The 14,684-nt window shown below is 41.1% G+C and overlaps 1 protein-coding gene across 2 annotated transcripts in view; it reads right to left on the minus strand.

The window, feature by feature from the left end:
- Positions 1-1,449: 1,449 nt before the first annotated feature.
- The window catches only part of adgrv1 (adhesion G protein-coupled receptor V1), a 156,241-nt gene continuing 143,006 nt past the window's right edge, over positions 1,450-14,684 (minus strand). For both annotated transcript variants that reach the window (XM_079686151.1, XM_079686150.1), the window contains 3 exons: positions 13,823-14,008; positions 7,484-7,661; positions 1,450-1,914 (listed from right to left, as the gene is read on the minus strand). In XM_079686151.1, the coding sequence (XP_079542277.1) occupies positions 1,796-1,914; positions 7,484-7,661; positions 13,823-14,008 (483 nt within the window). In that variant the 3' untranslated portion in view covers positions 1,450-1,795. The remainder of the gene's footprint in view (positions 1,915-7,483; positions 7,662-13,822; positions 14,009-14,684) is intronic.

A 14,684-nucleotide genomic window follows, 5' to 3' on the forward strand; every position in this document is an offset into this window, starting at 1 on the left:
TTCCTACGAGGCAATGATCACTCTTACAGACCATCTTCCGTCAGGGAGTGACCCCAGAGGAACCTCCAGTAGTGAACTGCATCTTTGGCAGCATTACAATGAACATGTTCTCTTATTCAACTTTTTCATCTACATAGTATATTTATTCCTTCATTCCGTTGTGTCACTTGTGCTACATTCCTGCACTATTTTACGTTTTATTTTCATTTTGTCTTAATCGTATTGTATGCTTCACTGTTGGAACAGGTGGGACCCTGGCCGTTTCTCAATCGTGAGGAAACTGGCTTCCAAGCCAATATTTCAAGGATACCACGTCATCGAGTGCCGCCGAAGGACTGTTCCAATCTCCAGCATACTTGGAATTCCACTGAGGCCACGTCCTTGGTTTGGGGGTAATCTCGAGGCTGCACATGGGTAGACTTCGCATCCTTAAAATCCCCACAATGCTTTGCGCACGGACCAATTTCAAAAAACCCTTGCGGAGAATGGCTGAACCGACGCAGCACAGCACACATTTAAATGTAAGTATGTAGTGGCGTAGAGCATGTGTTGGTAAATATGTTACTTTGTGATCACCAAAAATGTGTTCCGTGAAAGTAGAGCAAGTTCATAATTAGATCGACATCGTGAGGTATTTCTTTTCGGTACAGTTTATGTTGAAACCGATAGAGAGAGTGGCGCACTTGTTAGCCTGATCCATTCTTCTTTGTTTTCCGAAGCCGTGGCTTGGAAGTATACTTGCTTCGTTTCTGAAGGAAGTGACTTGGAAGTATGCGACTACCAAGCCAGTATCCTCGCGATTGAGAAACGGCCCCTGTTAACTCAAAATGTAACTTCGAAGCACATTGTGAAGTCGTGTGCTTCCACCAGGGCACCAGAGATTGTTCTATTTGAGAAAAACTATTGACAAAACCATTGAGGCCATGTTTTATCGTGCTTTTATTGATTCCTGTCTGTCTTTTTCTTTAGTGTCATGGTTTGGTAACCATAAGAAAACTCTCTCAGTCAGGGTATAAAAGCAGACTGATTGGTGAGGAGACCCTGTACCTCAGACAGTTACAGCGGTTATCCTGCTTTATGTTAAATGACGACTACCAGCCACTGCATTTAAACATCTTCCTTCAGGGTAAGCAGTCACAAGGTGTAGAGAAAAGTGGTATTAAAAACAGCCATTGCACAAATGAACAAGTTGTAGCAGTGTCACACAGCAACAGCTTTTTATTTATTGACTTGATTGTTTCATGTTTGTACTGGTGTTTTTTATATGTGAATCATGGGGTCTGTGTTGTTTTATAACCTGTGTCATCATGGATCCCTTGTCTTTTAGCAAATCCACCTACGGGTACAAATAAATAACCTGAAGCTGAACCATGCCGTGGATATTGTGCATATTACAATGAAGCTTTTAGATTTGAAATTAATAAACAAGGACTCAGCCCAGCCAAAATGTAAAATATATGGTAAATCATTTATTAACAATGTTACACAGTTCCCTCCTCAGCAGCTGCGGTTCCACATCTGGCTATATCTCATTTGCTATGTCTCGGCAGAAAAGAAACAAAAAATCCAAATATACATTCAGAAAACAACTCCATTCAAAAAATTAATTTAGTTCATGTATAGGTTCATATATATATAAAAAAAACAGATGTACAGTAAAAATCACATACAGTATCAAACGTCTATATGAAACATGTTCTATTCAAATTTTAGTGCAAAAGCATTTTAAAATATAAAAATACTGTGTTGTAATTTCTCTCGTATGAAGACACGGGGTGTGTGTGAGGTGAGCGGGTTAGAGGTGTGTGTCTGCGATGGGGATTCGTCTCAGCTCCACTATCTGAGAGTTGGACATGCTTCCTCCGTCGTGACTCCCAGCGATCGAGTCGTTGTCGCTCACATTAAGGCCGGTCCCTGAAACAAGACGGAGAAGAAAAGTCATATTACACTTCCATTGAAACACACGGTTATTTTCTTTGTAGTAACTTTCATTGTGCAACATGTACATGTATTTGTTTTAGGGTTGCATATATTACATATCCCTTAACGCTCACAGTAGTGCAATACCAGGGCTGCACATTTTGAAAAGAATACCTTAATTGTGATTGTTGTGACTGATATTGCAATGTACACAATATTAGAGGGACTTCACGTCATCATTGAAAAATATAAGAAAAGGCTATTGGTGTAATTTTTAAAAGAAGATTTTTACCAAACAAGGATTTTTTATAAAGTCTGTGGATTAATGTTTGTAGGCTGGGACTATTCTGCAGACCCGAAATAATTCATTCAGATATTTTCACCTGTTCTGCCTCAACCAAATATTGCACTTCCTGCGATTTAGATATTGCACTAGTCCATATTAGGATTGGATATGAAATTAATTGTGCAGCCCTAGGCAGCACCTTGTTTCATTATTTCAGTGCAACACATTCACACCACTAACCGTTAGCCATGCCAATTATATGTTGCATTTGTCCTATTATGGCAATTGGGTATTATGTAGCAGAAAAACAAACTTGTTATGAGTTAATCTAATGGCAGACACATTTCCGTACGTTTATATATTTTAATTACAGGGTATGTGGACTGTGTTCTGTGGGTGTTCAACAAGAGGGTTATTTTACGTGTTCAATGCTGTTTTTACGTATATCAGTATTCAGAATATCCATATCATTTGGATTCAATTCATTATATATATTGAAGGGGGATTACACAAACAAGAGATACGCTTTTGTGTGGATCAGCAACTGTTAAATGGATTTCTAAACATTGTTCACTGTGTTTGCATGATCAGAATTGGAGGGCAAAAAAAGCCACTATGATATCACAAAACTTTTCTGAGTTTTACGGGGCGTGATTTGCAATTCGCCCAGCCAATCAGAAATTGTTAGCGTGGCCGACACACCCAGGAACTATTTCCTCCCCAGGAAAGTACCACCTCTCTAGCAGGGACTATCTGGGGGGGGAAAGGTTTGCGCGAACTAGGTTCTAGTTCCAGATGTTTTTGGTGTGAAAGCAAAATCCCAAGAACTATCGGCCTTGTTCTTGGGAAAAGTACTCCGGTGTGAAAGCGCCTAATGTCAGACACTGAGTAGGCTACCTTTCTTTGTCTTTAGTCTGCTTGGACACCAGGAACAACAATGGACATAAACTCAGGATATTCATGTTCTAGTAGTGAAATGAACAGATGTACTTGACAAAAATACTAGAAACGGTAGCTGCTTCTTGTCCTTGGTTGAATGCCATGTATTATGCAATAAACCTAAAGGATAACTAAAGTCTGACTCTGAACCGTTAATGATCAGCTCTCACAGTATGCAGAGTAAATGTGTCCTCAGGAGAGTGTTAATGGTTCACTACCAAATGGAGTATGAAGACCCTCATTACAACACTACCTACTGACCCTCGCTAGGAGGTGGACCATTATATAAGTCTGATTAGAGAATTATCTTCAATGCTGACTGACTGGTTGAGATTAAACCAGGCCACAAGTTCAGTGTCACGCACACGGGCAAGGAGAAGGTCAGAGTTCATCAGGGAAGTGAGAAATGGAGGAATGTCCTTGTGACTGGCGGAGCAACAAGTTGAAAAGTCGACTGCAAAACAGAGGATTATAACTCTGATGATTGTATTTCACAAAAAATGTGGTTTCCAAACTGAAAAGATCCAATATTTTCTTGAGGCAATGAGAGTAGGGTCTCATTTGACTTAATTACATCTTGCTAGCTTGCCCTCTTGCTACTCTGAATAATAAAACGTGCTGCTGAGTTTGCAGAAGAGGGCACCAATAAATTCTCCGGCTTGTTTTTCTGCAGCCCAGAGGATATTTAAGGTTGAACACCCCGACAGCTCAGGCCAGAGGGGTCAGGAGGAGAGCAGCTCAGAAACACACACTGCAACAACTGTCCGTTTACCTGACACACACGCACGCACGCACGCACGCACGCACGCACGCACGCACGCACGCACGCACGCACGCACGCACGCACGCACGCACGCACGCACGCACGCACGCACGCACGCACGCACGCACGCACGCACGCACGCACGCACACACACACACACACACACACACACACACACACACACACACACACACACACACACACACACACACACACACACACACACACACACACACACACACACACACACACACACACACACACACACACACACACACACACACACACACTGTGGTTCATGCTGTCACCACACAATTAATACAAGGGTTACAGGTTATTATTTTTTTTACAGAGCGTAACACTAGCCTAATCCACATTCATTAACACCCGCAGGTCCCTTGAACTCACACCTGCTAGAGGGGACTGTCAATATGTCTATCTCCATGGTTACAGGTTTTGTTTTTCTGGGATGCACGCTAGCAGATCTCAAGAGCTGCTGCATGCAGGCCGACAATACACCGAGGTTACATGAAGAGAGTCTGTGAGGCTTTAGCAAAGTGAAGTTTAATGTGGATTTACTCAGGACTGCCATCAGAAGCCTCTCAGTGCACAATAATGTCTATTAAATAATATATTTTCCTTCAAAGTGTATTTCTTGGCTCCAGGATCCCGAGAGTTTAATGTGACCTGACACACTTCCAATACATTTACGGTCTTATCAGGTCGGTAGGTTTTTTTGAACTATACATCTACTTATCTTCCCCAGAGAGATCGCTATAGAGAACCAGACTATTGCTTTTTCCATGATGCAGGACGAAAGCTCACTGGGATATACTTAAAGTTAGTTGAAAGACACTTTTACATTTTAAGCTCACTATTGGTTGTGAGTAAATGGGACCAACAATAGAAAAGCAATACATAGCATTGGTAAACCAATTTGAAAGAGCTACAACCACTCGCCTGTATCCATGCATGCATTTACACACAAACACAGCAACATCCTAAACACTACATGCCACATTTTGTGTCGACCATTAGGCGACAGAGCAGCTGGTCGCAGCCTAAAATGCATTCATGTCTTTTGATAGCCATGTCGTTTGTTGCTCTTCGATTAAAGTCTTCAGACAATTGAAATACTTGAGTTATACTTTAAGAATCTGGTATCATTAAGGCATCACGGGACTTAAGTAATCAAGTGCATTTTCACCTAAACCCCAAAGAAAACCCCCCAATGAATATCTTTGACCACATCATTGATTATTCATCTTTATGTTTCAATGTGACCCTTAAGATGATCACTGATTTCATGTCAGCAAATGACATATTCACCGGCATAACTGTCAACACATTTAAAAAAACGTCTTTTTACCTGTTGAAGAAAAATCATATGCGCATAATTTGCAGGAATAAAAGGCTCCCACTTTGCAATGCATGAACTTCTGTTGGCACAACTCCAAAGTTAAGAAATCGAGTCTTCAGCTGATTCTCAAATTAGATTTACTTCTATTTGGTTTTTAAAGTGGTTATTTTTCAGGTGTGTGAAAATGAGTGCTTCTCCTCGTGGTTATGTCTCACATTAGAAGCAGAAAAGTTTCCCGCGGTAGTGAGGCCGTCGTCCAGCTGATTCTCATTCGGAAACTGTGAAGCTATTACTCTGTGATTTCAAAGAGTGAGGAGAGGACTGTGTGTGTGTGTGTGTGGGTGTGTGCCAGTCTGTCTGTGTGTGTGTGTGTGTGTGTGTGTGTGTGTGTGTGTGTGTGTGTGTGTGTGTGTGTGTGTGTGCCAGTCTGTGTGTGTGTGTGTGTGTGTGTGTGTGTGTGTGTGTGCGTGTGTGTGTGTGTGTGTGTGTGTGTGTGTGTGTGTGTGTGTGTGTGTGTGTGTGTGTGTGTGTGTGTGTGTGTGTGGTGTGTGTGTGTGTGTGTTGGTGATATATCAGTGAGCAGTTTGGACCTTCAGCTCATTAAACATTGATGGCAACCGAGGAAGAATGGTTTCCATGGCAGCAGAGAGATTTAGGGGTAAGCTTGGGAATAACTAAGCAGGGCTGATGTTAAAAGATGTTATAGATAGGGGTTGTATGCTGGCTTTGAAATAATAAAACACACACACACACACGATATCCGCAAAGGCAAAATTGTTGTCATCTGTCTCTTTCTCTCCCCCAACTTAAAGAGGCTTCATTTTGAAAGGTCGCTGTATTTTTCCTTAAATGTTTAATATAGCAGTCTGGCCGACGCACTGTTTTGCATCGTGGTGACCTTTACCTCAGGACACAGCGCCTTTATGTTTAAGTTTCATGGAAAAGAACTGGACATAAGTGCTCACAGGATGTGTGTTTATGCCTACAGTAAGAGTTTGACTAAACTAATGTTGAATTAATCTTGAGGAAATTAATAAAACCACTGGAGGGGAAGTAGTTAAAAATCCATACACATTGAATTCTAACACAATTGATGAGCAAGAGGAAACTCTAAATAATATTGTCCTTTTTACTGCAGTGTAATGAGCTGGTAAGGCTTTTGATACTGCCTATCCTGAGGAGGTCCACATTAAACTAAGCTAACTCACATCAATTTGCACACTCCTAGCCTATAGAGTTAGCTACTGTACCAAGTGGTTGGTCCCACGCTCAAAATGCATTGATGCCTTTTAAAACACATCATGAAGTCTGTTGACGTTATGTCTCCATGTTAACCTCTTATAATTGTCTTGTGTTGCTTTTAAAACTGTTTTGTAAGGCTGGACACCATTGTTGATATCTACACCTGTTATGTAAATGTGATATAGCATCAGTGTAGGCATCTCAGCAATTGTTTACAGGACAAATAAACTTACAGTCCTAAGCTGAAGTAGGGGTTACTCTACTATGCCTATTAGCTTTTATCTATGCTTTTGTGTCTGCCCTGAGTTTATGGGTTGGTTTTATTGTGATTTGATTGGGCATATGTGGTGTACTATGTGGTGTCATTTTGTTTATGTGTCATCAATGTGCTCATGTGTTTTTTTCTGTGTCTATGTGCTCTTGTATGTTTTTTTGTACGTCATCTACAAAATCGTGGGAGGCGTGTGGCGCAGTGGACTAGTGCGTTGGTGTTGGGATCAGGGGAGCACAGGTTCAAACCCCACTGCAGTCAGCATGTCGTTGTGTCCCTGAGACACTTCACCCCAAATTGCTCCTTTGGGGATTGCCCACAGTATTGAGTATCAAGTCGCTTTGGATAAAAGCGTCTAACAAGTGGCATGTAATCTACCTGCCAGGAAATGCAGAAGAAAACGAGTCTATGGCTAAATCTGGAACATTTACATGATGGATTTAATTGCTCATGTTAATTAAATAAATACATATTTACTTTACTACATTTATAGGAGACATAATATCTGGATTTAGTTTCAAGTGATCAAATTAAAATGCTTATAAGATACAGAAAATGTAATGAGATTTTGAGTTGTTTGCAATGCGAGTAATTAACTTTTTGAAACACTTCTGTCAAATAAATAATGATGTGTACTAGTGTCATAGAAACAGTCAGACAGTGCGAGGGTTCAGTACGGCAGTGTGTCAGTGGGATCCTCACCGGTTTTTAAGGCAAATATAAGGTCATCAAACTCCTGTGACTCCTCGTCCTCGGTGACCAGGTTGGTGTTGATGAAGCCTCCCTCCGTGCTGTATGTTCCCATCACAGGACTGGGTTTGAACACGCTGCTGGGCTGACTGCCGGGTCGCAGCGACGAGCGCTCCCAGTCTGCCGACACCTGACACACAGACACACATTTACATACATATGAGCGCAGGCAAAACACAATATCAAATTTATGTTTGTGAATATTCAGAGAGAACTTTGGTTGAACCCTATGTGTAAGGTTGAATCAGATTGATGGGGTGTGGGTTTGGATAGTACATACATTTGAATTCCTGCTGAATGATACTTAATAAAAATGCACAAGGCATAACAACTGAAAGTTCCTGATATTTTAAACTTTGTTTGAAATGTGAGATTTTTTCTTAAAAGCAGCTAAATAATATTAATAGAACAATTAAAATGTTTTAAAGCACAAGTTCACACTATTCAACATTATTTTTTATTATAATATTTCTATTCTTTAGATTTGATTTGATCTTTTATTGGACAGTTTCTTTACCTTAATTAGTATATTTATATGATATCTTATTTTATATTTTTATTGCACATTCTAATTCCTATGTTAATAAATATTTAATTGTTTTAAATGTAATGCTCAAATGGAACCTCCAACCTAATTTCCCCGAGGATAAATAAAGTGTTTCTGATACTGATCCTGGTTATCATAAATAACTCATAAACCATATTTATATGGTGAGAGTAAACGTTTGTACACATTAAAGCCCGTGTTCATGCGTAATTGATAAAGATTAGTTCCAACCCAAAAACATGAACTTCACATGAACGCAGGGCACAATCAGGTCGACCAATCTCATCAGTGATGCACGCACACACACACACGCACGCACACACACACACACACACACACACACACACACACACACACACACACACACACACACACACACACACACACACACACACACACACACACACACACACACACACACACACACACACACACACACACACACACACACACACACACACACACACACACACACACACACACACACACTTAATTCAGAGGCTTGCTGGGACTGTCAGCCGTGCGATCAGGTCTGTGATGAGTTAGGGTCATGCAGAGTTCACATGTTTTCCGAGCACCCCAAGGGGTTAAGGCCAGAGCACGGGGTCACTGCAGGTTCATGGGGTGAGAGCAAGGTCAGTGGGTTTAGGGTTTCACACTGACTCAGACAAACATCATGGAGAAGATGCTGTCAGACGCATGAGATAGATCACTGCCTTTTCTTTAGAGGCCAAAAGAAGCCGAGAGATTTGGGGTAGGGATGCTTTATTCATGCACCCATAAAGCGTCTCAGAGGGTCAGCGGTTTGATCCGACCCCTGCAGTCCACATGTCAAAGTGTCCGTGGGCAAGATGCTTAACCCCACATTGCTCCCAGAAAGGATCTATACTTTATTGAAGTGTAGCTAATTCTGTAGGGGCTTGGCTTGGGAACAGAATGCTCGGCAGTTCAAGTCACCAAAGGTCAAAAGTACAGTGTGTCCTTGAGTCAATAAAGTGGATTCTTCTTTAAAGTCACTAAATCAAGGTAATGTGATGTGTAAAAGTGAATGGCAGAGAGTGATATACAAAGAGGAACCTGACAAAAGGGATTTTTATCACATGAAGTGTCTGTCAAGCTCTTCTCCACAACAACCAGATGAATCCATCTTGTTTTCCACTGGGCTCATTTATAATGAATGCCTCAGCTGTCCATGTTAATGCATAAGTGTGTGTGTGTGTGTGTGTGTGTGTGTGTGTGTGTGTGTGTGTGTGTGTGTGTGTGTGTGTGTGTGTGTGTGTGTGTGTGTGTGTGTACAAGCTAGTGAGGCGCTGGTCTGCATCGGGTACATAGCGTCCCGGTAAGGTGAACTGAGCGCCACCAGGCACCTCAGATCTGTCATATCCATTCTGAGGGGAGGCAGTGAGCGGACGACTCAAAGCTTTCAATAACAAATTCAACCCCGAAAACGATCCTCTCCCAACCCTGTTCTTATCAGATCCTTTACTTGAGTAAAAGTAGAAATACTATGGTCGTAAAAGCCTCCATTAGAAGTAAAAGTACAAACGTATTAACATCAAAATGTACAACAATTACTCATGCTGTACAGTTCAGTATAATATAAAGAAAACAACTTTTATCATCTAAATCAGTGGTTTTCAACTGGTAAGCGAAGAAAAAAAAAGATTTCCTTTTTTTTTTTTTTTGGGGGGGGGAAAAAGTCAAACTTTTATTTTGAAGGCCCGATTTACTAACGCTGTGTATGCAGTAGGCGTTGGACTGGAAGTACCGGAGAACATGAACGGTTTTGGAAACTTCTGTCACGTAGTGATCATCTTCTCAATAAAACATCTTTGCTGATGTTTTTTCGAGTCTTCTGGCCAATCAGAATCAAGATAGTTGCCGGAAGTCCCCATGGAGAATAACTTTGCGGTTGAACTATTCTTTATAGTATACTGAGTGGAGCAGCAAGATGTCAGAACAAAGTGAAGAACAAACAATGGCATTAAATATTATTAATAGATCGGGTAGCAATAGATTCATTTATTTTCTTCTCAGAGTGTACCAGAATGGGTAGTTTATATGTTAGTATTTCAAAAGATCTCCTGGGGGAGAATCCCCCCAGACCCCCCTTCTGGGGTTATGTTTTCAGCACACGTGCCTTTTTATGTTATACAGTTCAGCTTTGATTCCATCATCTCATTAAACCTTATTTAAAAGCATACTTTAGTTCTGTGAAGGGATATAAGGGATATATACACTGTACTTCACTTTAATTAATATTGTATGCAGAAAAGTGTATATATTAATGCACAAGTTTTTGTTGAATAGATTTGAGTGGTTCAAAATTTCGGGTCGCCATCCATTGACTAAGGAAAAAGTGGGTCCCGAGGCCCGACCAGTTGAGAACCACTGCTCTAAGTGTACTTAAAGTAAAACTACATTTCCTCACAGAATCATTTCAATGTTGAGCAAAATGCACTTCAAGTATCAAAAGTATTTATTATACATAATGTCTATTTTCACAGTATTTTAGAATATAAACTTTCCATTTCTCAGTTTTGATCACCAACAAATACAAGTCATAACATTTTAATGTTGGAGTTTGTCATCGTTAAACCGATTCCTCTTACTTTTTAAAATACTGTGTAGATTAGTAGTACAGTACTGCATCGTAGTATATGAGCGGATCATGTATTTTTATGTCAGAGGTAACTGGGACTAACTGTGAATGTTAAATGATGTAGTAAAAAGTGCAAGATGTGCTTCTGAAATATGATGGAGAAGAAGTAAAGGTAAATACTCAAATAAAATACAATCATGTCAACACAATACCTACAGTAAGAACAGTGCTTGAGTTAATGTAGTGACATTACACACCTGTTATTCAACTAACACTTACTAACCCTTACACTTAGCGTTCTCTATCTGCTCAATTATTTTTCTCACAGTCAAATCTCAGAGGTAAGTGTGCTCTCATGAATAAAACAAGATTAGTGGATTCCTGTGTGTGAAGAGGGATCCAAACAGAGAGAGGGAAGGGGGAAGTTCCCAGGAGAAACAAAGTTGAACCTGCCCCATTTTCTCTCCTTCTTCCTCTCACCAGCTCACTCCTTATAGGGAATTCTCCAGGGATAAAGTGGCTTAGCACGCAGAAAGCACAGCACGGGAGAGTGTAGCATGTTTTTAGTATGTGCTTTTCTACTCTGACAGAAGGGGTTGATGTGGTTGAAGGTGGGAGTTATACACAGGAATGGAGTTTAACTAAGTACATTTACTCAAGTCTTCAGTACTTTGGTGAGATACTTAGTTTCACCATTTAATGTTACTATAGGCAATTATAGTACTTTTTATTTCACTATACTTCTTTAAAACTCATTGGTACCCTCTACTTTTTGCATGTTAAAACACGTAATATGCTTATATACTTATATTTTGCTGTTTTTCAAGCAATAATTTACTGAGAAATGTAAAAAAACATTCAAATTGGCTCAAAATTGACGAACTACAACAAAAAAGTAATATTTTATAATACTGTGATATGAAAATAGTCCTTCTGCAAACTGAGTACTTTCAACCATTTAGCCGATTATACTGTTGAACTCCTACCTAAGAAACATTTTACATTTTGTATTGGAGTAAATTAAGACTCTTCGTGATTCTACATCTACTTAAATAACGGGTCTAAGTAATTCTTCCACCTCTGGTTACACACACATAATGAGCATCAATCTAAAGCAGACAGGCCTAAAGATAGTGTGTGTGGTGTGTGTGTGTGTGTGTGTGTGTGTGTGTGTGTGTGTGTGTGTGTGTGTGTGTGTGTGTCCTAGTGAATAAGAATGTTCCCGGTGGAGTCACGCTCAGCTGATGTGAGAAATGTGTGAAGGAGGACCAGGAATGGGCAAATACAGCCATGGGAATGAGGGCATGGGAAAAAAAGGGAGGGATGAAAGTAAACCAAGGTAAGGCGAGGATATATTTTCTAAAGATTGTAATTATAAAGTCTTATTTTTATATTTATACTTTCCATCCGATAAATCACGGGAGTAATTTTCTCATCTATGCAGCACTGTGTCTCCGATTGAGTGAAGCAGATTAGATGATTACACACATCCTAAACTAAGGCGGATTATCTAGATGATTGGAGGAGAATCTTAATGGTTTAGAGGTGAAACAAAAAGTGAGTGCACCCAAAATATCAGTTATTATCCCGCATGGCATAAGTTGAATCAGGAGGTGAATTTAGGACTGGTGCTACATCCTACATTTTCAGCAAAGACGATAGAAAAAAGAGATGAAACGATACAGAACTCTACGGAGCCCCGGAGGGTTCATAGAGAGAAAAGTAAATAAAACGTGGCCACGCTTTACTTTCTCGGCTTTATTAACTCGTGCGCACGAGTTAATAAAGCGTGGTTAGTTTTATGAAGAATATGTCCGGTCGCCAGGGCGTGTGTGTGTGTGTGTGTGTGTGTGTGGGGGGGCATTTGTTTATGATAGTATCGTTCGTTCCGGTGCACTCCGGCAGGACTCTAGCACATCGAGATTAAGATTAAACAAATTTCTTTCACTCGGGAATACACACATAACTATGGAGAACCAGATTTGTGTAAATTACTGTTCGTGGTAATTTGAAAACAAATGCCGGTGGTGTCGGACACACACAAACACACCGAACACGCACACACAGAGCGGAGCTGAGCACACACACACACACACACACACACACACACACACACACACACACACACACACACACACACACACACACACACACACACACACACACACACACACACACACACACACACACACACACACACACACACACACACACACACACACACACACACACACACACACACACACACACACACACACACACACACACACACCATGTGCCCCGGTGACAGGACATCTCCTTCATAAAACGAGGGGGAATACTCGATGTGTGTAGAGGTGTGTGTGGTAGCAGCCTCGATCTCTATTCAGCGGTTCTAATGAAGGGAAACAGTAAAAGGCACAGCTCTTTGCAGCTGGTGCTGCTCTTCTCAGATTCTGCTGAGTTACACGTTCAACAGACCCTGAATATGTTTGATTTACCCGGCTTAACTAACCCGAACAAACGTGATGTCGCTAAGCGGTCCTACGAAGCTTGTTATCAACTCAGTAAATCAACCAGGGTTTCTCTGACCGGCTGAGAGCGCGTTCACCTGAAAGGGACGGGGTTAGCAACATTTGACCAATCACAAACATGGAGACGCGTGCTGACAGCGCAGCGTCATACTTCACGAATGAATAGTGTAAATAGCAAATCCTGCTTCGTAGTACGGGCCACTGGTGCCGCAGAGATTTCATAAAGTGAAGGAGGTTTTCCTTCTATAAAACAGCTGTGGGCAGCAGATACTGTGAGTCACGGACAGGAATCCCTCAATTTAAATAAAACGAGGCCACGGTTTATTAACTCGTATGCACGCTTTATTAACTCGTGCGAACGAGAAGGTAAAACGAGGCCACGCTTTATTTATTTTTCTCTCTATGAACCCTCCAGGGCTCCGTACAACTCTACAAGCAGAAGAAAAAAAAAAACTTTTCCAGCCTGTTATCAGATGAAGATATAGTAAAAAATGTGGTGTACTGTAACTAAAATAAAAATGTTAAGCCTTAGACCTAGGGAGTTGGAATATTTGGTTGAAAAACACTGTAAATTAAGCTCCGTGTGTGTGTGTGTGTGTGTGTGTGTGTGTGTGTGTGTGTGTGTGTACCTCCTCCATGGCACTGATGAGGTTTTGTGTAGACTTGTTGATATCGCCCCCCACAGTGGTCGGCCCCCCTCCCTGGTAGGTGGCGTCGGGACCCTCATGGCCGCTCATCTCCACCGTGTAACTGGCTTTAGTTGGCCAACACAGCTGGTTGTGCATGACGAAGAACACAGCGAACACATACAGGCCCTGCAGAGAGAGAGAGAGAGAGAGAGAGAGAGAGAGAGAGAGAGAGAGAGAGAGAGAGAGAGGGGAAGGAATAAATCAGACTTTAACATAGCTGGCTTTATCTCTGTTTCATATAGGCTCTGATTCTGGAGGCGTCATGGTGGTTTGTAATGTAATCCCTAAAAGCTTTAAAGGTCACCTATTATGCAAAATCCCCTTGTCTCTTCTACATCAACATGTGTCCCCTCTGTGGAAAGAGACTCTCGAAGTTTCAGGAAAAAAGATTCTCTCTCTTTTTGTCCTGATCCATTTATATAAAAACCTGTCTGAAAATGAGCTGATCAGATTTTGGCCACTTTATGATGTCATAACGATTTTTTTGGCTTGTGTAACCATTAGCCAATCAGCAACCAAGGTATATTTATATATTTTAAAATTGTAAAACATAATGATACATTTCGTTAAATCAAGTCATTCTGTAGTCAGGATGAAGAGATGATTAGCATCAGCGGCCCTCAGTCTGTAGAGACTCAGCTGGGGAAGAGGAAGGTCACCGGTTCAAGTCCCAGAACGGACACTGAGTGGACGACTTCATCTCTGGAGCCATGACGTCATTGGCACTGTGGTATTTCTGCTTCCTCCACTTCCTCATCATTACCAAATCCTCTAACGTCCACAGCACCGGCCTGAGAATTAC

This window comes from Notothenia rossii, assembly GCF_949606895.1.
Source record: "Notothenia rossii genome assembly, chromosome: 6".
NCBI lineage: Eukaryota > Metazoa > Chordata > Actinopteri > Perciformes > Nototheniidae > Notothenia > Notothenia rossii.